We start from the raw sequence: 26,510 nt of genomic DNA on the forward strand, positions 1-26,510 counted from the left end.
TGCAGCAAAAGCTACCTTTGACTCCTTTATTACAAGTCCTATGCATTACTGGAGATGGGCTGAGGGAGACAGTTTAGATCTGTGGTGCGCACTTTGCTTGCACGTACAGGAATATATCTTATTGTTCTGCACCACCAAGTGGCCAGAATGAGCAGATATTGCACGACACCTTTGGATCCAGGCTTACTACATTAACACAGATGGGTTTGGTTATGTTATGGCAGTTCATACTGGCCTGAACTAGCAACTATTAAATAAACCATTTCAATATAAAGCCTCATGTTTTGAAAGAAGGAAGTGGCACGTTTTCTCCGGCATCCTCTAAGGTGTTCCTGAAGGTGCATTGTCAGAACCGCTTCAGTTCTCGTATCAAGTGGAGCTCTTTGGTGGGCTAACACCTGAAACTCAGGCATGTTTTAAGTATTTCAAATTCGTAACTCAAAATTGGCAGATGGTTCCGTAAATATGAGGCTAATATTTCTGTATATCGCGTGAAGTGGTTGTGTCAGGAGTTGGAAGAGAGCGGACGCCTCTTCGTTCTGTACCATTAGAGCTTAATCCCAATATCTTTAAAAACTGTAAAAATAAAACATGGCCTTTCATCCAGAAAAAATGTATGACGTGGTTCAATGGAAGCTATTTCTCCATCCTTTTGTAGCCTACGTTCCTTGTGCTCAGGAAGGTTCAAAGTTGAACTCTTAAGTTGCCACTCTAGAGGTACAAATCAGAGCGAGGTCTGTTGCTGGCCAACATCACTCGTCCAGAATCTCCACAGTACGTAACACCTGATCCCAATTGACCGGTACTAAAACCTCTTCCATCCAGCTCTTCACAAGCTCCCATTTCCTAAGGACCCGTGATTGCAGGAGATGGGAAGAAGGACCTACTCTGGCCCTTACGTACTGCTAAAATGCTAATATGATTTTGTTTATACTATCCTAAGACATATATAGTGTATATTTAATGTACTAATATGATATACGTCATACATCAGCCATGTTGATAACACGACAGGAGAAAAAGATATTAATGAGTTTGGTCACTGGTTGAGGATCTTAAATAATAATTTCATGAAGAGTATAGATAATATTTCACTTAAGACTCATTTCAGAATGTCTCATGCGCTCATAAGTCTCTTACAAAGAGTCTTTGTTAGCTGGATTTTTATGGGCCACATGGACAAGTGCTCAGTGCGAGTCAGGAACCCGGCTCAGTGCTTTATGCCTTCATGTATTTCAATGGGAACCAGACTTTCAACCTGCCTAAATAGCTCCATCAATTCTTTGGTTTCTAAGCGTTTGCATCCCTAAATATTTTCAGTGTCCAGCCCTGTAACCGTATTCAGATAGCGTCATTTCACCTGTGTCCCTGTGTCTGGAAATCCGTAGTTCCCTATTGCATGTGTCCCTTTGCCTCTGTGAATTGAGCCTGGGAGGCCTTCAAAGAAAACTCTTTGACTCGGGCACCTTTGGGGTTGGACATAGGCCATCCACAAAGAGCCTTAATGCTTGTGCTTCTTTTGAAAGCGGAATTTTTTAAGTCCCTTGTAAGCCCCGAGTTCACCGTAGCAAGCGTCGGTCCTGACCTGTGTGCGCTCCCTGATGGCCGAGGAACTGAGAAGTAAAATTGGGATGGAGGCGCTCGAAAGGCTTGGAGGGGTTTTATGCATGTGCTTCACCATTTCTGATGTAACGCACGGCAGTACGGGAGAAATCTAACAGGGATAAAAGCAGATGTTGAAAAACGGAACGCGAATGCTTGAAATGAAATATAAGTGTGCTTCTTGTTATTTAAATAAGAACAAATTAAGAAGGAAGAATAAAGAGGAAAGGCATTTCTCTGGAGTGCAGCGATGCCTGGAGACCTCTGCCACGATCAGAGCGACGTTGTGCTGAGCGCGCTGTGAAGAATTAGCAAAAAAATTGCACCAGGAGGACTCACACGCCAAATAGGTAAATCAGTCAAATATGATCATCTGCTGATGCTGAGAAACAGAGAAAGATGAAGTGACTCGTCTGAGAATCGATTCCAGATTTGTCCGGGGCTCTGCGCACATCTCCACCTTTGGGAGCAGTGCCACGCTGGGAGAAAAAAGCTTTGCATATCACCGCGGAGTGGGAGGTCACAAATAGGACGTCGTGTTGTGCCGCCGGTGGGACGGATCCTCGCTTCGCCAGTCCACGGCCTGCGGCAGGGATGGCAAAGCTCGCTGCGGGGGTCTGTGTACCCGGCTGATGGCGTTCGACCCGCAGCAGCGCTCCCGCGGTGGCAGGCAGCAACAGGGTGGTGCTCGGGGCCTAGGATTTGCCGGTTTTAATCTTTGAAATGACAGCAGTTGGGGGGGCACTATATCTATGGGAACCCAAACTGTAGATGACCGCTTGCAAAAGTCCTTTGACTCCAAAATACACGTGGCTTTAGTGCTTGAGAATTGCTCTAAATCTAGATTGAAAGGCCCTTCTTTCTGAGGAGGTGGCGGCAGGAGGCCACCGCCACTCGTGTACGCGGCTAGGCTCCGCAGTACCGGCTGCTGCCGTCGTCACGGGAGCTGGAAGCTTCGTAGACCACCTCTAATAGACCAAAGATACAGAATAACGTGACAGGTTTGCCTTCCCCCATTTTTGTGCCGCATGCTTATCGCCCTTTTACGCCTCAGGACACACCTTTGCCCAAACCATGGCCAGCACTGGGTGAAGCAGGCAGTGCTGGATGCTCCGCTCCCCTCCTCTGTTCCGTCCATAGGATACATGTGTCATTCCTGAGATTAAACCTTGGCACCATTTGGAGTCAACGAGAGTTTTGCCAATGATTTTCCGGGCAATGAGGATTTCATCCTTTGTTCATCCTGTGCCGGCCGGGCTAACGATGTTCAATTAGAAACTGCTCTTTGTTCTAGCGCAGTCAACAGGATTTTTGCCAATGATTTGAATGAGCATTGGGTAAAGCTTGTAGCTAAATCCAGTCCTTATGCAGAAATCCATGGATCCTACTGAATTGCTTTTCTCCCAGTGAAATTAATGGGAGCTGTATGAGACCATCTAAAGGAAGATTTAGTTCCTGTTTGTAACAATATGTTACCCCCTGATACTGGGCCTGCTTTGTAACGTTTGTTGTTAAATCCGTGTATTTTTGGTTATATCTCATTAAGAACATAATACAGCCTTGGAAAGTACATTCTGAAAGGGTATTACAACAGGATTGGGATTACTGTTTGTGAGACACTTTTAACTAGGAGGAAATTTCAAATTCAATTTACAGTAATGTCAAAGCACAATTAATATATAGGCGATGATAAGAGGAACATGCAGAAGTACACATTGATAGCACTACATCAACAAATAAACTTTTGGTGCTAGTAATTAGGTACACAAGATTATTATATGTTTAATTGACTAAAGTGACAATTTGGAATTACATCTAGTCACATTTAATTGGATTTGGAATCTCTAGAGGAAGGGAAACGGAGAGCAGTGTGGAGAGGCAGCCATAAAAACAAACTGATTTTCTAAAGTCTGCTAAGACTCTGCATTAATATCCATTGCACAATAGTTTTTTAATATCCCCCAGCCTAGAAAGAGCAATGCAATGATTGTCACAGGCAGTGGGTGTACTCAATTAGGTAGCAAGATAGCTGATTACATTTGGTTTGGGTGGTTTTTTTTAAGATATAGTTTAATCAAAGGTGAACTATGTCTGAGTCTGCCACAGACAAGTGATATTCTCAGACTGCCAAGCTATACGGTGTTATACGTGTTGATGCTGTCTTAGAAGAAATGTACTTACTTATAAGATATTTTACCCACAAATAATTTAAAGCAAAAAAAAAAAAGCCAGACTAAAATATTGTATAGCAGTCATTAAATATTTTCTCAGATTAAAATATGGAAAAGCTATTAAAAGGAAACATAGGGTTGTTTGCTTGCAGATAGTTCAACTGGCTAAAAACTATTTACTAATGCTTGTCTTAAAGTTGGACAAAAGGCTGAGAGTTATGCGTAATCTTTTGATACAAACCTCATGTTACACTCTATTAATATTACCTCCTTTAAATAACGCTATGCACATCCTTCTCACCCTGCACACTCATTTATTCTGCTTTTGTCATCAGGAGCGCCATGATTGCTGACTATATGTACTGGCTGACAGGAGGCACTGAGCAGCATATAAGCAAGCTCATCAAACTGTATTGGCAGGTAAAAATTGATAGCCCAACGAGGAAGGAGGTGCCCATCTCACTATTAAGACCAAAATGAAAGATTACTACTTAAAAGACTGCCGACAAAGGTAGCTCTTGGGCATATCAATCAACAGGACTCTATATAGTGCTACCGTATTTATAATGAAGTAGATTTTCTTGGCCTAATTTTAAGGGCAAAATTCAAGGTTGTTAACCCTTGGCTCATACTTCAATTTTATGGACTGCTATAAAATTTAATTCTGGATACTGTATAGTCCCTTAAGCTATTTTTTGTGAAGTCTTCCTACCTTAGTGACACTTTCCTTTTGCAATTTGCATGGTACTAATCCTCTGACACCTTTCCAAACTCTTCAACCGGAAGGGGAGGAAAAAATGACTGTAACGAATGGTCTCAGAGGAACCTAAAGTGCTCTGTGAAGGATGGCTGGGTAAAGCCCTGGTCTGCAAAGATTACTTGTGTGGGGAGTAGACCATTGACTTCAATGAGACTTGTCTCTCAAGTGATACTTATTGGAGAGGTCTGTTCAGCCACATCAGCACATATTTAAGTTTAAGGGTACCCCCTTCTGCTCTGAGGAAAGCTGGCACACACTTGGAGGTGAATGGGTGCTGGGTCCTTTGCTGGGAGAGGATTATTGCTGCAGGATCTTATCACAGCCAGTGGTGTCCCAGCCTTCACAGCCCCGGTATCAATGCAACCAACATGCAACTCAGAGGGGCTGTAGCGTTTGGGCCTCAGGTGGTGGGATACCCTTCTGCCTCCCAGAGTGGACCTGGCCCTCAGGCCCTCCTTGTCCATACAAGGAATTTAATGACACTAGGAACAGCATATACCCCTTGCGATAAAATTTCAGAGCCCAATTCTGATCCCGTTTATTTGGGGTGTGTTCTGTGAGAACATCTGCGACACCTGTACTTTATGTGAAGCGGTGCAAAATAGGTCTGACATAAGCCAGAGTAATAACGATCAGGATCTGGTCTTCTACCTTCATTCACATGGTAAATTCTTCCTTTTTAAAAGTATTATTAGTTGCATTCTTTTTGGTAAAATGGAATAAATCTCAGTCCTGGGAGCTGCAGAATTTCAGTACTGCTGTGAGTGCAAAGTGCATCTCATTCAGAGAATTACCCACTGGGCTAGTGTTTGCAGTGCCTGTGAACTTTCTCATACGTGTTCCAGCAGAGAATTTCTTCTGTACAGAACAGTTTGATTTTTTTTCCCCACTGGGTCAGACTCGTTTAAAATCTTGAGTTCACAAACAGGTTTTATGAAAGGGTCATTTCTTCGAATGAAATGGCTTTTTTTTTTCCTCTTAACACTGGTATCCATTGACTTCACTTCTTGATGTCATGGGCATGAAGCTTCAAAGAATAAACCTTTAAAGGAGGAGCTGTCATAGTTGTCCTCTCTCCCAGGGGTTCAGACTGTCCTGCTATGTAACAGGGCCGAAAAAGTGGCATGAAGGACAAGATTCATCACAATGCCTTCTCATGGAGTCTAAATCAGAAGCTGTGGTTGGGCTAAGGTAGGAATGAACCAGACCAGAAGTGGGGCTACTGAATTGCTTCCAGCCATTAGCACCATCACACAATATTAGCTTCCTCATACAAAGCGATTTTGGCTGTGGTAAGACACTGGTTCATCTCTGCTTCAGTCGAGAGCTCACAGCTCACTTCTCTTCCTGATGGAGAGTTCACACGGGCCTCCCTGGACCCCCATGGTACCAAGAGGCACCACCACGCTGTTTGTGCCCCAGTCCCACTCCTTCTCTGCCTTTCGCCTAAACCTGAGCTGCTGTCATCTTCGTCTGCAGAAGCTTTGAAATGTCAGTAGAGATCTAACCATTTGTTTGATCCCCCACCGTGCTTGATTTTCACTGGGAGACAGCGATTGCTCTGCAATTTTGTGCCTTTTGTGCGTATGCCTTAGCGTGGGCTAGGCGAGGGATTCAGCGGTATCTATATGCTGACACACACGCAGCAGAGGCAGCTGGGTGCCCAGTACCACTCCCACTCAAGTTAATAGCTAGCACTTAAGAAACGCTGTTCGTGAAGATATATCCCCAGCACCAGTAACCAGCTTTTCCTTCCCGAGCTGATGAGTTCTGTGCACTCAGCATCAGGGGTGACTTCAATGTCATTAGAGCACACAGCAACAACTATGCAGTGTGATGTAGCATGTGACACTGCACTGGGACATTCCACCACGGAGAGACCAAGCAGAGGTAACATAATCTTTTTTTATTAATATTCTCTCTATTTCACGGCGTAAAGCTGAAAATAACTTGTCACGACTATACATGCTCATGTGCCTTTGTAACCAAAGCAACAGCTATTGATGCACGCTTTTCTTGCTAACTACTCCTCTGCCCCAGAACTCGCCGGCGTTGGCTCACAACCGTGAGCAAAATTTCCTGAGGAGGAAGGGGATAGATGGTGAAGAGGACGGTTTGTTTTTCACTTTTGTGAAGACCGATTTTTAGTTTAGATATGTCACTCTTTGCTTTGATCAGTGGGTCATGTATATAAGCTGGTGTGTCATCGACTACTTTTGTTTCTTCTTTTCGTGGTTCTTTTAAACTGGAAAAGGCTTTTCCTCCTCACAGCCTGTCTTCTGCTTCTTTCGTAGCTTCAAAACCTTCTACAGACCGCTCCAGTCCCTCAGCTGACGTCTTTACTGCAAAAAATTCAGGCCCTTAATTCACATCTGCAAAGCTTTTTATTATTTATCCTACTTCTAAATCACTGGGTTTTTCTCTCTTGATCTATTCCTCATGCTCAGAGTAGTCTTTATCTTGTACATCCTTTGGTTTTCCTCTCCTGATTTTGGTTTTATGCTTTCCTTTGAACTTCTTCTACCCCGGACATCACCTGCCAGGAGTCCTCTTTCTTCAAAACTCTTCCTAAAACATCCCCAAATCACTCCCTCATTTTTACCTTTTACATATTTCTCCTTCTTCAGCAGTGATCTGTTCCATGTGCCTGTGTACCTCCCCTTAGGCACACTGAAAGGATTGTACTGTCAGATTTTTAAGGCCAGATGGACTCATATTGACAAATTATCTGACTTCCTGCATCAAAACACAGCAGAATTACATCCTTACCTTCCTGCAGCAGTGCCAAAAGAGGAAAGCAGAGACTGGTTTTGAGAAATTTATGCGGTCCCCATTTAAACAGTATAATAATAGAATATTTACCATCTAAAAGATTATTTGTTACATAGCTTTCCCCATTTACAAGCTGGGATCTTACTTGTCCAGTCCAAACTTCCAGCAGTTTGTTTTATGCATTCATCTCTGAAAGCTTAAAGATCCTTTAGTACTTGTTATCTTCTCCCCATATATATACCTATGGACCATGATCAAGGCAACTTTAAATATTCTTTTTGATTAGCTTTTTGATTAGCTTTCTTTGATTATCCCCTTTAAAGTAAATCATCTATTTCTGGATCTTCTGTACAGTGATATGTAATATCTAATGCCCTGTGCTGGTTTTGAATATTAATACCCGCCTTCCATTCCACCCTTGAGATAAAGGTACAATGCTGATGAGGGGTGAAAAAGTAATTTGCAGTGGATAATATTATTCAGTAAGTTGGGCCTTTTTCGCTGTTCAAATATTTCATTCCATTGATTGAAAGTATACATTCCAACTTAAGATATAATCAAATGGATGGACTTTTTTTCATAACCCACTACCAAATATGCACTGGATGATTAGTGTATTGGCTGTTAGATTAAAAACAGGCGAGTTAAATAGAGTTCATCACAATAAACAATAATGTGAAAGCTATTAAACGTATTATGGTAGATATTTGCAGAGTGGCAGCAGCAGGACAAAGTTTAAACCTACTTATTACTATAGTCAGGTAAGGTCCCTATCATTTATTGTCGGCAATGCAATTTCTCAGCTGGTGATAGCAAAACAGACAGACTTGAGATATTTCATCTCTTAGAAAGAGTCCCTCTCCAAACTGCCCAGTTTTCCTCACACCTTTGTAGACTATTTCTGCTGGTTAAAAACTCTCAATATACTCTGGATGTTTCATTCCATGAGTAAAAATACAGACAGACCCACAGTACAACGTCAAAAATGCCCAACCTTGTCAAATACGAACTTTGCAAATACCTTGAAAGTCACAGCCTGAGCTCACCAATATCTGGCACAGCCACCTTAGTATAAAGTGCCTTTATTACCTAATTTATAAACATCTCAGGCTTAACTCATCAGCACACTATGAATTTAATTGCTTTTATTATTCCATCGCGAAAACCATGTGGCCTATTTTAAACTGAAGGTTCGACTCTAGCATCCATTATGCACTTATACCCAAAGTCAATCCCATCTAGCCAAAGTCCTACACTAAGTGCTGTTGCACCGGCAACATATACGTTGCAGAAGCTAACAGAGCCCCACGAAGGCATTTCAAAACTTGTAGGTTCATACCTGTACTCTTCTATAACCACCTGTACTAAAAGCCTTAATTCTTTAAGGTAGCCAATGTGTATTTGCTACCGCTCAAATGGAGACCTTTAATTTGCATTGGAGCAAACTGGGCTTTTACCTTTAGTTCCAGTTCAACCCCAGTGTTTCGGCCAAGGCTGCAGCCATCACAGAGCTGCTCTTAGCACATTGAAAATACTGGCTCTGTGACCGCTGCGCACGGAGCTCACAAGCTTGTGTTTCTGGGAATATTCCTGTCAGCTAAACACAACGTCACAGCGAAAGCTGCCAGGAGCACATGCATTGGCTGACGGGGAGGTTTGGGTATTCAGACATTTGTTTTGATTTCAAAAATCTGGGCTGTTGCAAGCACGGAGCAATACGCACATCGCACAATAAAGCGCCCAGCCCCACAAGGTGGCTGGACACCTACGGTGCAGCAGTGAATGCTGTCAGCTCCTTTAGAGCTCAGCTTTATCTCACACCTTGCGGGGTGATGATCCAAGGCAAGAAAGTGAAAAGAAATAAGCCCTTGGTAGCCAAAACCTCCTCCGTACTCCCAGCTGGTGACGAGGCCCGTCAGCAGTCCTGCGCGCTCACGCTTGACCCACGTCCTGCTATGGAGCATGAGGTTTCCAAGCTGGCAACAGCAGGGATGTTTTGCAATCCTCCTAATGGAATGACTGATAGGAGCTGACAGGCAGCCTCTCTGGGCAGCCTGGCCATCGTGTCACTGAGAAAATGCAGTTCTCATTAATTCTTGAGGCTATTTTTGCAGATCATGCTGTGCCACAGTTCACTGCGGAAAAGTCCCTTCTTTAATCAAATCTGGGGGAAAATCCCGCTGAGGTCAATGCCTGCTGTGTGTACAGGCAGAAGAAAGTGCCTAATGTGCCTAAGTCCATATTGTCTCAGAGGTCTGTGGAGGTTGTTGCTGCTTTAAGACTTCATTTTGAGTTTTTCTCACATCAGCAGAGAGATACCATTTCTCTTCTCCCCCTTCAGACAAACCAATAGGTAATCCTCCTCCTCCTATTTCTATGGCCGTTTTGAAGGACAACACTTGCCTTGAAGCACTGAGCTTTTCATTTTCTGGTGGAAAATTGGGATGCAATGATTCTCCTCTTCCTGCATATTAGAAGAACAAAAAGGTTTTGCCTCGTAAGGAGGAAGATCGGTTCATTCGTAAGACACCGCACTAGTATCCAGACGATCTTAGTGCAGCTTCGTGGGCTTCCAATCTTCTCATTGCATCATGGCTGAAGCAACTTGTTAAAATTAATATTATTAACGTTTTTTCAGGGTAGAATGGGCCTCTTCCTATGTATGCCATTTCAGGGATTCAGATCGGTCTGCCTTTGGAATACACTATTTATCAGACATAACTCAGCTGCAAAAATCAGCTTCATTCTGCTCTCAGGTACACTAGTAAGAATACGGAGTAATTGAAAACTGGATTGAGAAGGCAAATAAAATAACATAACAGAGGGTTTCTATCATGTTGATACTGATTCGGGAGTTTTTATGGCTGTTGTTATAGCTGATATTTCCATTCCAGAAACAATTCTGCATGTACAAAACCAAGGAATTTAACATTTTTCTCATATTTTTCTTCTTTAATAATATCTACCTCCACATATTTTCTACCTACTTCTATTTTTCTGGTACCAGATCATTCATGGTAGAATAATTGTTGCTTGAATCGTACTTATATTTACATGATAAGAGAAGTTATTAGTTTAAATGCCACAATTATTGAACCAGGTGGATTAATTGTCCCTAATTTCAGGAAAGGTGCAGTTATTTAATACCAGCTGAATGTAGTAGGCAGCACATATCTTGCTGTGGCTGGTAGCTGTTGAAATCCCAATACGAAACAAAATACCAACCCAATTAGGGCTTTAACTGTTAAGAGAGGCCCATAAATCATGTCACAAAGATATTCAACAGGAGCAACTTGGCCAGCAAAGCTCCAGGCCATTTAAAAAACCCTACAGGGCAGCTCAAAAGTAACGTGCATATTTCACAAGCAGAATTTTCTGTGGGTTTTACTGGGTTGCAAAGCAGAACTTTAAGATTTACAAAAGAAACCTGAGAATTCAGCGTAGAAAACCAGCCATTTTGTGCAGTTCTCAGGCCCGTATTGTTCCCTTGAGTTGCAAAGGTTCTTAAGAAGTTACACGTTCATTATCCTCTTCTCATTTTTTGTACACCATCTCCTTTCTTCGGGAGTTTGTGCTGTTCCCAGGATCATTACTGGTTATGTGGCTTTCCATTTGCACATCTGCTCTTGAAGAACTACAGAGGACATCACACAAAAAGAAATAAAGCCACTTTTCAGAAACATCTCTATACACAGTCAACTTGTCTTCGACTAAATTAGCAGCCATTCAGCCACACGGAGCACTTTGCTATTGCAATGACTCAGACATGGTTTTTTGCTGCCCCTTTGAACAGTGCTGTCCACTTTACAGGCTAACCACATCAGTCACCATCTCTGGCTGTCTGATTCATCTCTTCATATTTAAGTCAAGTTCCCAAAACATGCTGAGCTCAGTGTTAGGAAGGACTGACACCTCCTTCAGTTAGTTTCTGCATTTTAGTTTCCTTTTTTTTTTTTTCTTTTTTTTTTTGGTCTTTTTGGGCTGAAAGCCCTGCAAAGCCTCTCCAGCAAGTATCCCACACTTCTCCTGAGCGTATTTCCTAGCCAGGGTCACTCATGGTCTCTCAAGCACTTGCCTGTACCACGGGATAGGGGCAGCATCCAGGTGTAGGCCAGTGGCTTTGACTTTCACGTAAAGCACTCAGCGATGCTCAACCTTTAGCTCTGCCTGTCTGAGTTAAGATGTCTCTCTGAACCCAGGCTACCAAAGCTGTTCAACTGAGCACAGTTTATAATCCCTTTTCACAAAAATAAAAAAAAACCAGACCCTGCTGTTTAAACCATGACCCATTCCTGGCATAGCGGGAGCTGCGAGGAGCTGACCCAACACCCGCCGAGCGCTTGTGGTAGCGAAAGGCTTCTGCGAGCACTGGAAGGGCAGTCCTGCTGCTCAGAGCAGTCACAGTGAATTGCCTTCCTGGAATTAGGGTATTTCTCACCATGAAACTCTCTTATCCTTAAGAAAGGGGCAATATTAACAAAACTGGTTAAAATCGACATGATGTGTCTGTGCCGCCTGGTACGGGTGCACACGGTAGCTACTGATGGCAACAACCATTCGAGCGGTAACGGGCTCACCTTGTCAAAGCGCTGCATTGGGTCAGCCCTACATCGCAAATCTGTCCTGTCTCGTTGGTCTCAGCGTTGCTCCACCATAGCTAAGAAACGCTGACATCCTTTGCATTTCCCCCCGCGCTGAGATGAGAGGCTACGATCCTCAGCTGGAACAAGGGGTACAAGAGCTGAGGAGTCCCGCGGCGCTCCCCGCGCACGTGAGCCTGGAGGACGGACTCGTGGGCAGAGAGCTTCCCCAAACTAGAACCGCACGCCCACATTTGTGCTCAGTCCCTGCTTTCCCACCGGCCAGCGTGATGGACAGGGAGTTTCGAGAGCAGCCTCCAGCCTTTTCCTTACTCTGCATTCTGGGGTTTTGTCTTTAATGAATAGTGATCTCTTTGGAAGGATATAAAACATGGATTTCTTTTCCCCCAAAACATAAAGAGATACTTATCGGAGAACCAAGCAGACCTTGAAGCTGAAGGTAACCCATCTGCAATACCTCTGCCTCTGCCTTTCAGAAGTCCAGCAGAATACACGGATCTATCACTGCGGCGCTCTGCAAATCCGCTTTCAAAACACACTGCATACAAAATAACTCACAGAGAGTTAAACACGCTAATAACTTAAGAACCTAAATAAGCTGATATTTGATGTGACCTACATTAATGGGGAGGCATTACATGGCAGATAAGCAGAAAGTTCTCATCTATTGTATAATACATGATTTATTCATACCACAAACATATTGAGAAAAGGATATGCTCTGGCATTCTGTCTACTTATTTTTCCCGCAGGAAAAAAAAAAAAAAAATGATGTAAGAAGATCATGCTGGCGAGAAGATATTCATATCACAACAGCAACAGACTTAGTGGTAGGGCTGCCAGATACTTCTTTATGGTTGGAAAGATATAGAGAAAAGCACATAGGTTGCACCACAGTGCACCCATAACTCTCACTACCCGCCTAAGAGTGGAAGCAGTTCGTAGAAGAGGCTAATGCCTTTACCCTGACTGATGTCATTGCATTAATAAAAATCATCAATAAAAACATCAACTCCTGCTGTACTGTAAATGAGACGGTGGCTGAGTGTGCACTGCAGCTGCAAGATAAGGCACTAGAAAGATATCTAAATTTTTGGCTAATTCTAGATGTCAAGATAATTGGATTTTCCAAATTAAACCTTTCTGTAGTTAAAGAGGATTAAAGTTAGGGACTGTAGCAGAGAAAGCCACTGTCACTGTTATGAAGAATTTTTTGCTACAGTGCCATCTTTCTTCTTCTATGTCTGTTCTAAGCAGGCAAAATGGCAAGAGCTTCATAAAAATATTGAAGTAGTTATATCATTTGCCATCAAAAGTTGGCACGAGAAAGCTTTGTTTCCTGTGCATCTACCTATTCATTTTATGAGCTCCTAACAGGATTTGAGTGGGTGTCAAAGGGAGAATATAAGATTGTTTAGGCTAAAGTTTAAGTTTTATTAAAAGGTCTGTGAAACGTAATGTTACTAGATATGGCAGAATGTGAGGATACTGCAGAGCCAGGGTGCTCAGAGGAGCGTGTGGTGTTGGGACAAATATATGGTTAAACCCGTGATCAAAACAGAGTTTGTTGTTTAGGGATATCTTCTGGCTTTTTTAATTGTCATGATAGCAATGTACAGCTCTCAAGCCTTGTGACGCTTGTGTTTCATGGAGGAATTAATTGGTATTTTAATAGAAGTGCTGACAATATAAATACTCCTTGAGATACTTTGTCTCCAGATGGTTTCTCTGCAGACTTTCTCTGGTTCCCCACATTTCCAAAACAGGGATACAAACCTCCTGACATAGCAGAGCATGAGTCAGTCCCGTAACTACAAAAAAGAAGTCTTCCCTATCATCGGATTATTCTGCAGCCTCTTCTTGAGTGAGTTCTTGCATCTTTGCTGAAGCAATAGGTTTTGTCCACTGCTGAGGTAAAGCACCAAATTCAGTGGACTCGTGTCAGTCATAGTCCTTACATTATTGTACATTGCTAGAGGATCCCTTTCTTATAGTTTAAGGTCATCTCAAGGACTTCACTTTTTCTAACTCTGCTGGAATTGAAGGCGTGTAGCACCATGTGATGAGATATCGTTGCAGAGCTCACTTGCAAGATATGCAAAAAAAAAAATCACCTTTCTTTATCATCTTTATCACTTTAGCAGCTACCCCCATACTCACGACAGAGCCTGACACTTCTTCCACTCCAAGGCCGGAACAGCAACCTCCTCCCTGATGTATCCGAGAGGACGTTGCAGAAAGGACCCTTCAGATACAAAGACACCAAAACACACGCTTATGGGAAAAAACCAGTTGTCCTGTCCTCTCTGCAAGGACTCTTGAAAGTCCACTGGAGCCCTTGCAACCCTCTCCACTGTGTGACTGTATCTTGCGTAGCTGCACGGTATACAGCACGACCGAAGATGTTCCTGAGGCATCCCTGTTTCCTGGACACGTTGCCAGATATTCATCCACGGGTACGGACTTCAGTGCATAAAGGCTTAAGCAGAAAAATCCTTAGGGATGTCATCGTATAAAGTTTTCTCCTCCAAAGTTTTTATGAGCTGAAGTTTTATATCCTTAAAGACTTTCCCCCATAAAAATCCAAGAGGATAATAAAACAAATAGCATCTATGTCCAGAGTCAGTAGCTTGGGGAAAAAAAATGCTCTTGGGTAATAATAATGCCTTCAGTAACAGTATTGACCAGGAACTACGGATCTATTCTTTTCCCCGTTGGATGACATTTTACCGTTATTGCCCTCTGAGCTAGTCACTATTTGCATGCTGTGCAGAGTAGCCATGGGTACAAGGCAATGCAGAGATATTATAGGCATGACTTTGAACTGTTCTTGAGGACGATAAAGCCAAAAGTGAACTTTGCAGGCAGAATACAGAGCTCGGCTGGTCCAGCCGCTCACGTTTTCATCCCGCTGCCTCACTCCACGTATTTTAAATCTGAAGTGTATGGATACACCCAAAAAACACATTCACATGCTCATATTAATTCAGATTAGGAAATGGTTGCCAAGCTATGGGAAATAAGCAGGATACCTAACATCTCACACAAAACAAGGCTGACCTAATTCTGTGCTTACATTTACACATGAAATTCAGTAAAACTTGAACAAGTAAGCCTCCGCTTTTTTAAAAATATACCTTGGAAAGCTAGATTGGTACCATTGTTTTGCTACTGATCCTCTAAGAGCCCTGAACGACAAGATAATTAAAGTCCATAGAAATGCGAAATCCTAAATTCTGTTTGCTGTAAATCAGCGCAGACTGGTAAGTATTCCCGCAGGGAGGCACGGGCGTGGATCCATTCATGGGCCCTAAGCTCTTGGCAGGAGGACACACTTGCTATTTTCTGGTCTGATACCTCCAGATCTGTGGCATTAACCACGGATAACACGGCTGTGCCCATGGAAAGCTGGAACGCCTCCTCACCAGGGGGAACGTTATTACTGCCCCGGGTGGTCATGATACTATTACACACATTTGAAGCTCGTTAATATTCCAGGGCTAAATACTGCCCACTCACGACTACTTCCATTCCAGTAAATGCAGGATAATGGGCTGACTAAACAGAGTAATCTAAAATATAAACAAATTCCCACTGATACCCTCAACATCCAGGCAGAATATTCAGTGTAAGAGGACTCAGGGTGCAGGTATGGCAGCCTGTCCCAGTATCTGCTCAGAACAATTATAGCATTTCTATGGTATTTCTGCACACCCCATATCAATAAACAGGATGGAAATAAGCTGGCATAAGACCATATAGAATAGAAACATAGAATCATTAAGGATGGAAGAGACCTCCAAGATCATCAAGTCCAACCGTCAGCCCAACCCAGAATATAGAATATCAGAATACCTGCTGTCTAAACCCATTAAGGAGAAGGACTAGATACTTAACTACTTGGTGCTCTCAACCTTCCGTTCTGGGTTGGTGGGAGCACTCGCCAGCTAAACAAATGACCCACAGAGGCACACCGTGCCTTGGATAATTTTACATGGGTGGAGGATAGACTGGAGACCAAAAGTGAGGACTTGTCAATAAAACACCAAGCTAGTCCCATAATGGTACTTTCTGCGAGTCACTTCAGCGTGTAAGATGATCCAGGAGATTCATACACCCTGTTAAATATATATATATATATCTTTTCCTGTCATGCTTTTCTGACCACCTCTCTCACCCTGCGTTAGTATTGTCACTATTAACCGTGTTCACGCTTTTGCCGAGGTGCTTTAATGAAGCCTTGCAGTTCCCCCAGTTTCCAGGAAGGATTGTCCATGTCAGGAAAACAAAATCTTTGTTAGTAACAGATGCAGCTGCAGCAATGTTGAACGTGGTCTTACCCAAGCCCCAGCCCAAGAGGAAGTGCAGCTCAACCTCCCTTGCACTGACGGATAAGAGGATGGAGCAAGGCTGTTTCCCGGCCGGTAGCTCCTCCCGGCACTTTCAGCGCCAGTTCTTTGGGGTCCACCAAGTGTGAAATCCACGGCTCTGCTTAAGACCAGCACAATGTATCATTTGAGTCATTTTTAAGGGATGACAAGGTTCATAAGCTTCGTGTTGCCCTCTGCACAGGAGTGAATTTTACTCTTAATGCAAATGGTGCTTAAATGCAATATTTTAAGACTAATATTCCGTCTAGGCACAGTGTCTGATTCACGCCAACCCAAGGGGTAATATGAACGCTTAGTATTGTTTAACCAGCTCCCAAGGACTGAATAAAACCCTCAGATGAAAGAAGTGACCTTCAGAGAGCATGGAATCCCTTTTTCTTTTCATCTAAAAGATAATTTATCTAATACTTTTCTCCTCATTGAAGACATAGGCTCGCTGCACTGAAAACTGTTTACAAATGTTCTTTCTCCTTTAAATTGATTTTCTGAGTATAGATAGGCAGTGTTTTCTGGAACTAATTTAAATTCCCTTTTAATTAATATTCAGGACCAAAATATGTTATCTTTGCATGACTGTGCAATTACTAGAGGGAAAATATCATCTGTGAAAGTAATTATTTTTCTTTTTTTTTTTTTTTTTAACTAGCCATTAACCAACATGAAACGTGTCATTTCTTTGCCTTTTTTAGGCTATGATTGAAGAAGCCATCACTAGAGAAAAATCTTTTTCGGTTATGTACACACCATTTGTGACAGAAGTCAAGGCTGACAAAATAAACAAGATAAACGACATGTTTGCTAAAAAGCACCCTGATTATGTAGAGCACATATATACAGGTAACAGCAGATTTCACATGCTCTTAAGCACTGTATAGTGTTTGCGTGCATGGCTGATAAAAAGAAAGAGTCTGGAGCATGAGCCTTTATGTTTCTGCACTTCTAGGGGGGAAAATTAACTTCTGAGATTTGCTCTATGATTGCACATGATTTAGGTAATCAAATCAGTACTTAGGCGAAGTACAGACTCTACACTGCAAATCCCCATAAAGATGATTTTTATCCATGAAGCCTCATGTTTCAGTTGTTGAATTTCATTATTGTAACTAATCTTTGGTTCAAAGGTAGATTTGCAGCTTGTTGTGGTGACAGCGAGACCCAGGTTTGTTCCCATCTCCATGCATTCCCATGAGTCACCGACGGTCATCCCTGCAGCAGGGCCTTCGCTTTCCAAAAATATCCTCCCTTCTGCAAGCACTGATGGACTGGCCACTGCCTCTGACAGCATCTCAGCTGCAGGGATGGGAATAGATAGCCAGGTTTCCTTTAGCATGTTGAAGACAAGTAGGATCCAGAGTGAACAGGAGCTTTGCCAAGCCCGTTGTCATCTCCCAGTAGAGTGGACTCAAGTAGCATCTCCTGGAGTAAACAGGCACTTAACTCTAGTGACCACAGCCTTATTTCAAGGGGAATAGGCATGACATTTTGGCAAAAAAAGAGGCGGGGGATAAAAGTCATTCCTTACTACCATCAACCTGATTTGGAACATAGTTGATCCTGATAATGCTTGGCTTTGAGTTGGTGATTGAGAAATGTAAAGGGAAAAGTACATTTCTCAGGTCAAATTCTGGAAAGCCTCTATCTTCGTCACACAAAGTAGATGGGTAGCTCACCCCTCACTGCTGCTTCCAGCAGGGTGGTCCGAAAGGTTGAGATGCCGCACGCTCCCTGCGAGAGTTACCCCCGGGCCAGAGATGATGCCTTAGTCCTTGCAGCACCGCTGAGCCCCAGCACTCTGCAGATAAACACGGCTTCGGAAAGAACACACATTGTGTCTTTGGGGAGGAAAATAAAATCTATTTGAAGAACACAAATAGGAATTAGGAAACCAAGTGTTTACCAGAAAACCGTGCAAATATTTAACACAAGTAAAGTTGTTTTGTTCATTTTTGTTTTGCTTTAGGAAACAAGTATAAATTTATATTGTGTTTTGCAAGTTGCGGAGCCCTCCTGTATTGGGTTTCTGGCAGTAGCTTTGGGGTCATCTGGCAAGGGAAAATGAGGACTTATCTGTAACGGAGGTTGTAAAATCCCTGTCTACTGTTTACTTGCTGATGTGACTTTGTGGAGAATTTCCAGGGACAGAAGTATTGGCATTAAAAGGAGCATAGCATAAAACTCCCTGAATCTGATTTTTAAAAGGATAGATTCATATTTCACATAATCCCCTCAATTTACAGTAAGGGTGAGAATTCCAGGAGCACATAAGCAACAAAAGTGTGTAAGTGTTGCACTGAAACCCAGTTTGTGTTCATAAATCACTGAATGACTCTGGCAGTGTTACCAGTCATTTTCTCACTCCTCTCAAAAAGGAAAAGGAAGAAAGGAAAAAAAAAAAAAGAAGGTGAAAGATCCCAATCCTATAATACTTTAGTCAATTATAAAACAGATTGAAGAGAGCCAGTTCTGCCCTCAAACATGTTTGTTTACAAAAATCTATTGGTTAAAAGTCTTGCTTCAATTTTACACAAATTTCTCTGAGTGCAGGTTCTCAGATCACTGAACTTTCTAGGAATTAAATGGGACAGATAGCCAAGGAAAAGCAATATGGGTATCAGGGTTTTGAGAACGCAGTGATGTGAGAGGTCTCAGGCAGGCAGAACCTCTCCCAGGCTCCCTCCTTTCTGTCCTGGAAACCCCCTCAGGCAGAGCGGACGTGGCCCCTTTCCCTTGACTCGATGCTGAGATCACTCACAACAGTGTTAGAAAATCAACCTCGTAGGGGTTTCTCAGCTTATCTATTCAGATCTGACTTAAAATCACACTGGCCATGAAAGGAAACACCACAAGCGACGCGTTAAGCTCGTGGTCAGTGTGGCACCACTAAGCATTCAACCTGAAGGTCTGTGTCTCACACAGGTGAAATTAAAAATATGAGCTAAGCCCCATTTTAACGGTGGGTGTGAAATACCAGACGTCTCTCAAACATGTTATTTTAAATAACCTCCCTATTCTGTAACAATCATCCATCCAATTTTAGTCCAAGTTCTGCTAGAGTGTAAGGACTGAATTGATTTCAAAGTTTTCCTTATTTCTAAGGGAAAGGAGCAGACACACATTTAAATCCAAGTTCACAATGCAGTTTGTTGCAAAATTGAGAATCCATCAGAAGCAGAACATGCTGCAAGGGAAATATCAGGTCCACTTGCTTTGATTTATATAGGGGTAAGTCCGGAGAGCTCCAAGTGGGGTTCTCCATTTGTCACTGTGACCACAGTGCCTGGCATCTTAAAAGCAGAGCTCGCCGAAAACAGAGCACTCCTTTGCAAAAAGTGACACTGACATTCAATCTAGGTTTATTTTTTGCAGGGGAAGGAGAGGGAGGAAAGGACTGGTCTGGTTCCCTAAGCAAAGGTGGTTTACACAATTGCTCTGAGCATCTGTCCTCGCTGAGGTCAGAGCAGACCGACTCAGCGGATACACGAGGGGGGCTGGCAGTGGCTGTCGCAAACTGGACAAGCCACAGCACAGGCTGTCACCTGCCAGCTGGGTGGATCAGAAAGGACATGCAGGAAGCCTGGGATTATGGTGGTGGTGACAGTAAAAACACAAATCTGTAGGAAATCAAACCTCTCAAATTCGGAGAACAACAAAACAGCTTCTTTTGCAGTTAATAGATGAGGATGTTATGTCACTGAAGCGTTGAGTTATTAACACTTTGTATGAGCGGCCATGAAAAGTGCATAAATGGGAAGAACACGATTGATCTTATGCATCAGCAAAATTTAAGCTGTTGATGAAAAAGGTTGCAAAGGCTGGAATTTCAAAACCCGGTTATAGCTGGGTGGGTTGGGTTGGTCATCTTTGTTTTGGCAAGCTTTCTGGATTACATTTCACTCCTTCTCAGACTTCCTATTTTGTCCTCCAAAAAAAAGAGTAACTCTTCTTGCAAATGAAAAGAAATGTGATGGCAGAAATCATTTTCATTTCCCTACTCCAGATCCTCATGGACTTCACATCTTGCCACAGACGGCTGAGTGGCCGTCCCTGCCTCCCCAGCAGTACTTACTGACTCTCGGGTTCAGAAACAAACATATTGGAAAAATCTTGGAAAGGTGGTCAAGTAGAAAACTGCCAATCTTTTCAGGTACGCCAACTTGCCTAATAGCTGTGATAGCTCAGGGGTGACCTCCGTGATCCTTGCTGAATGAGGGGGGTCAGGGGGTTTCTTGGGACCCACTTCTCTGTGCTGGCAGCCCTGACTGTCCAGACAGCTCTCCCCAGCCTCCTCTCTCCTCCTCCAGTTTACCCATCATCTTGCTAGATCCTCTATGGAAATTGTACGTGAACAAACACAATATATGGTTTTGGGATTTCATTTCCTAGACCGGAAAGCACCTTTCAGTCCTGTCACGAAAGAAGAAACAAAAAGATACTGGGATAACACTGGGAAAAAAATCGTGCCAGTAATGGATTTGATAAGAAGCACCAAATTAACTGTGAGTATAAAATTCACTTTCTGATGTGTAGCTTGTGTGGCAGCAGAAGTCCATGAGTGTGTGTGAATGATGTGCTTTTTGGTGGGTAATTCATTCTGCACATGCTCCTCCTGTGTCCAGAAATGCTTGGTGAATTGCATTAGGAAGAGTTCAACGGGGTTTTAGATACTTTCAAAAAGTAGCCCCACTTATTTAGCAGCGTACCCAGTTCATTTAAAAATCACTTTGCATGCCGTTTTCTCAAATCCTTATAACCTGTTATATTATATCCCTACTTAACATAACCACCAAGACTACTCGCTGTATTCTAATACCCACAGCATACTACACACATTATAGGATACATCAGGATCTCCATCAAAAGCTAATAATTGCTACTTGAAGCATTTCTAGGGATTTAGATCCTGATCCTTCTGTAGCAAAGTATGTGAAATAACCTTCAAATCTGTTACAACCATCTTGAAGGTATATTAGTTAATTCTACTCCATACTTTCTGCAATAATGTACACAGCTTTTTAGCACCATGGCTTTTGATTAGCACAAAAGGTCAAAAATCAAATTTGCATGTAGACTAGACTGTTTTAATGCAATTCTTAAATTATTCTCCTGAAAATAAGTGGAAGAAGCCTCTCCTCCCCAGATTGTAAATGCTAATGTTAACGCTTTTTCCCTAGCAATAGCAGGTTTTTAGTTTTCTATATGTTGAAGGAATCGGAGCCATTTCCTCGTCAGGGGTGTCTTAGCAAATCACAGGACTTCTATTCTTAGGTTTTGATACCAGATAGGAGGTTGACAAAAACTGCTACTTAGCAACCCCTAGCAAGGAAGAAACATTAGCCAGATATTTGGGGAAGCTACATCTCCTTTACTCTCTGAGACCAGCTGCTGAAACGACAGTAAGTGCTTGAACTCACATGCTTAGTGGGAGGTAAAGGAGCTTAGAGCTTCGCCAAAATGGGTGCACGTAAAGCATCTGCATCAGCGCGAGGCAGGTGGAGCAGGCTGAGGGCAGGCATCCCCAAGGAAACACACAGCTGCTTCTTTCCAGTTCTTTCCCGAAGCCGTGTGCTGTTGGCTTCAGATGACCAAAAGCCCAAGTTATTGATGTGCGGGCTAAGAGAGGTGGCATCTTTGGGAAAGTGAAATTGTGTGCATTGCACTTCAAACATTTAGGAAGCTAGAAGTATAAAGAGGCAGTGGGTTGGGTACCGGATACAGAATAAAACCTTGGTCTTTCTGGAAGCCTCAGCAAAACTCCAATTACTTAAATTTTTCTGAGCCCCACAGTTCGCTCTTTGGGTATGAAATAGAGCTTTTAGAGGTGAGATTCCTCAGTTGCAGTGATTCTGTTTCTAAAGAGTATCAGGAAGAGGAAAAACTTTGAAATCGGATCTGTTTTGGACCCCCCATAACCACCCTATTCTGTAAATGGATTTGGAGGAACGGGACCACATGGTTAAAGCAGAGATACATGGTATCTGTAGCCAGGGTATAGGGAAAGAAAACAAACTGATCATGTAAGAGATGAGAGGAGAGTGGTGTGTTAGGGTTTCTCAAGCCAGCCCCAATTAACTGTATGAATTTACACTGCTCCTACACAGTAATACTTTCTGCCAGCTCTAGACCACCTCATACATTTAAATATTCTTGCTGAAACAGAAGAGGGCTCACAAAAATACAGGGTGCAATCCTAGCACCACGTGACTCAGGCAAGGTCTACCCAAGTGCCACCTCCAGCAGCAGCAAGAACAGGATAACAGGTCTGAATCATGGTCCTATAGGTTTATAACCAGCCACTAGAGGGTCAGTATGGGGGCTTTAATGGAGAGGAGGAAAGCCCCAAGACAGAAGAAATTATCACTGAGTTAGAACAAAGAGCTGCCAATTCCACCTCCGTTATCAGTGGAAACTTACTCACTTTCCCTTCGGTTTTCATAGCCTTGGATGATCCAGGCAAGACAGAACCTCTGACCCAAAGAGTAAATGACAAAGCCAATTATTCCTGATAACACAGATAGGCACCGAGCCAGAACTGCTCTGCTATTGGTGATTAGAATCTCTTTATGGGCCTGGCAGAGATTTGTCCACATTTGCTTCCTTGAAAGTATTCCAAGTTTTTCTTCAAGCTAGAAATAAGATTCCATCATATTTCCATCACGCACAATCTCAACTAAAAACTTCTGGAAGACAACCTTCAGACACAGGCTCCAGCTTTACAACTTACTTTAAGAAGATAAAAGGATATATTTGTTTTTAATAAAACAACTGTTCCTTACTGCCCTCATCTTCATTTGCAGCCTCAAATGTACAGTCCAACATACTTGTCCTAATCAGATTTTTTTCGACAAACACACCTCAGTGCTAAAGCAGAGCTTATTAAGCCATGGCAACGCTAATATAAGTCAATTCTTCCACCTTCGTTCTGCAGCTACACGACCTAGAGTTCGTTAGATGATTTATACACACACCACTGTCGGTAACACATGAAGTTAAAGGTTAAAAAAGCAGAGCATTTTCTATAGGCCCCCTCCTTCATGAAGAACAGCCGCTCCTAGGTAAATCAAGGGGACATTTGTGTATTGTAAAGCAAGAATCGTGAGAGAGAGGATGGGCAGCCTGCTCCATGCAGCACCGTCTGCTGCCGGTGGGGAAATGCCATAAGCCTCATCTACCCAGAAATACATACCATGACACAAAGGTTATTGTACGTGCCCTAAAAATATACATATATCAGCCAGACCTTCAGCAACTCGCATGCCAACCAAGATTACCAGCGCTGACAAGTCTTGATTCTACCAAGTGGTTTCACCGGGGTAATTTCTGCTCCGTTGTACACACCAAGTTTGCTTTTCTCCTGCTGTGGTCCCTATGTCGATGGCACGTGATGCTACTTAACCGGGGAACCAGTGGCCAGAGGGGGTTATTAGACTGCTCATATTATAAAGATGAACAAAGCCTACCATATGATTCATGGCATGATGCGTCCATTTACAGATCTCACTCTTTTGTTGTCTATTTTTTAAGTAGAAGGGAAGTGTTTACCACATACAGATTTCAGCATACATGTTTTCTGGAGGATACTAAAGGCACTAAAGAACCATTACGATGGATTTTTTTTCCACTTGTTATTGCTTGTAAGGCATAACTTCATTCCGATTTTGAGCTGAAAAGCAGTGGTAAAGACTCCACAATAGAAAAGAAGAACTACTGGGGGACACTGCTTTTACAAAGTGGTGCTCTTAAAGCTGATGGTTGAACATGCCACACTTATTGGCTATGACAGTTCCTGCTTTAAATCCAGGCTGACCAGCCACTTTGCTTTTTCTTTAGCACTCCTAGCATTCAGCAATTAAAGTTTATTTATAAATAGAAGTGGCGTAGCAGATGACTGCTTTCTTGGGCACAGAGAAGAGCAGAAAGTGGTGGTATCATCCCAAAATTCTCAATACATGAAAGGACACATGATTCACCCCGCTCACATGCTCTCCAGCTCCTTTTTGCAACAAAAGCCTGTCCTATCTTTGCTCTGGTTGCTAGTGCTGGGTATTTAGCAATAGCAGGTAAGCTCCATTGAGAACAGGCTGACCTGGTTTTTTTTCATCCCAAGGTCAGAGGAACAAAGATGTCTCAGGGCTGATCCTCAGGCATCAGGACCTTATTGCTCTCCTAGCAGGAAGGTCTTCAAAGATGCCTCTGGGGGTAAACGCCCTTTTTGTTTGTTTGTTGTTTTTTTTTTTTAAAGGGAATTTGTGCAGCAAAAATTTTTCTGGGGAAAGCTCTCTCCGAAGAACCCCCGCCTCAAGTGAGGCTGCCCATTAAGAAAGTCCTCATGAGAAAGACCATCAATTGCTCATTTTCACTTTTTTCTTTAAATTCTCCTTGGAATACCAGGCAATAGGGGTGAGGCCCATCTAGAAAGCAACAGCATCATAATTTAATCATTTATTGTCTGCATTTCTAACCAGGATGCAACTGTGACTCCACATGCTGCATTTGTTGGTTACTTTTCTACCTGATTCCTCAAAAGTGTATCCTTTCTCTTTGCTGAAGGAGCCAACTCTTTTCCACTGAAGCCTCCATTTAAGTTTGCTCTTTACTTAACCTTCACTGTGCCTACCTGAGCTGGTTTCATCTTCATCTGATTGCTCGGTCACTTTATTATGTTTTTTACTGCAGCTTAGTAGCCCCTTGAATTCTGCTATAGTTCATGTAATTCTCATCATGTGGTTCAGCTCCCCGTGGCATTTTTTTCTCCTGCCAGCAGCAGTTATTTACTTTCTCTTTCTGCATTTTTCATTGTCACTGAAACGCCACCTCTGACAATGTTCAACCTCCCCTAATCCCTTCAAAAAACACCCTGCTGTCGGTTATTTATTTATTTACTCCCAACCTACTATAAACTTAAATAGCATAGCTATGTCCAGAGAGTGCATGTTGGCACAGATGCCCAATTTGTTTCCCATAGCTACGTGGCATGCTCTCATATTTTTCTGGAGAGTCACGCAGAGAAAAAATTGTTTTCTTTTTGCCTTTACTTTCTTAATCATTGGAGAAGTCCCTAACAGACACAGCATGATGAGAGAGGATTTTTACCTGCTTTCCTAGCTGATGATTCAATATACTCATTTCTTAGGGCTTACACAAGAACATTTTGGGTGGATTTCAAGAATAGCAGGGAAAAACCTTTTGCTGCATCTGAAATGTTGTGAGACTATTTCACGTTGATAAGAGCTCTCTCTCTCATTAACTGATTGCTTCTCCTTATTTTAATGCACATGGTTCTACCTGGGAACACAGCTATCTGGCTTTCAAACGCTGATGATCAGGTGGAGATGGGGCTCTGTTTTTTTCCTTGCTTTAGCACCATGTGAACTAGACTGTGTCAGACTTACAAATTCACATATCGGAGACCACAGAAATATTTTTTTCTTGCTGATGTCTCCTACTAATATAGGTCAGGTCCTCAGAAAAGGGCTCTTCAAGTGATAAAAATATTTTGCAAAAGAAAGTTGTTCTGGTTTCCTTTCTTAGAGGTGGGTTGTAAGAGAAGTTCATAAGAAGATAGGCTTGGAAGGGCTATTATGCCTCACGATCCCTAGCGCTTGTCCTCATGGGGGACTTCAATCTACCGGATGTCTGCTGGAAATACAATAGCGGAGAGAAAACAGTCCAGGAAGTTCCTGGAGCGTGTGGAAGATAAATTCCTGACACAGCTGGTGAGGCAACCAGGGAAGGCACCCCACCGGACCTGTCGCTCACAAACAAAGAAGGATTTGTGGGTGATGTGATGGCTGGAGGCCATCTTGGACATTGTGATCATGAAATGATAGAGTTTTTGATTCTCAGAGAAGGAAGGAGGGGGGTCAGCAGAACTTCCACCTTGGATTTCCAGAGGGCAGACTTTGGCCTGTTTAGGAGATTGATTGACAAAGTCCCCGGGGAAGCAGCCCTGAAGGGCAAAGGAGTCCAGGAAGGCCAGATATTCTTCAAGGAAGAAGTCTTAAAGGCACAAGAGCAGGCCATCCCCACGTGCCAAAAGACAAGCTGGCGGGGCAGAAGACCAGCCTGGGTGAACAGAGCATGTTGGCTGGAACTCATTAAAAAAAGAAGAGCTTATGACCTTCGGAAGAAGGGGCAGGCAACTCAGGACGACTACAAAGGTATAGCAAGCTTATGCAGGGGTAAAATTAGAAGGGCCACCTAGACTTTAATAAAG

The 26,510-nt window shown here is 42.8% G+C and overlaps 1 protein-coding gene across 1 annotated transcript in view; it reads left to right on the forward strand.

Moving 5' to 3' along the window:
- Window positions 1-26,510, forward strand: part of SPATA16 (spermatogenesis associated 16) — an 81,844-nt gene that overhangs the window by 33,501 nt on the left and 21,833 nt on the right. The window contains exons 4-7 of the mRNA XM_075098308.1: window positions 4,109-4,193; window positions 16,987-17,134; window positions 20,295-20,441; window positions 20,681-20,793. Coding sequence (XP_074954409.1) covers window positions 4,109-4,193; window positions 16,987-17,134; window positions 20,295-20,441; window positions 20,681-20,793 — 493 coding nt within the window. The remainder of the gene's footprint in view (window positions 1-4,108; window positions 4,194-16,986; window positions 17,135-20,294; window positions 20,442-20,680; window positions 20,794-26,510) is intronic.

Source organism: Phalacrocorax aristotelis, chromosome 7 (assembly GCF_949628215.1).
Source record: "Phalacrocorax aristotelis chromosome 7, bGulAri2.1, whole genome shotgun sequence".
Classification (NCBI taxonomy): Eukaryota; Metazoa; Chordata; class Aves; order Suliformes; family Phalacrocoracidae; genus Phalacrocorax; species Phalacrocorax aristotelis.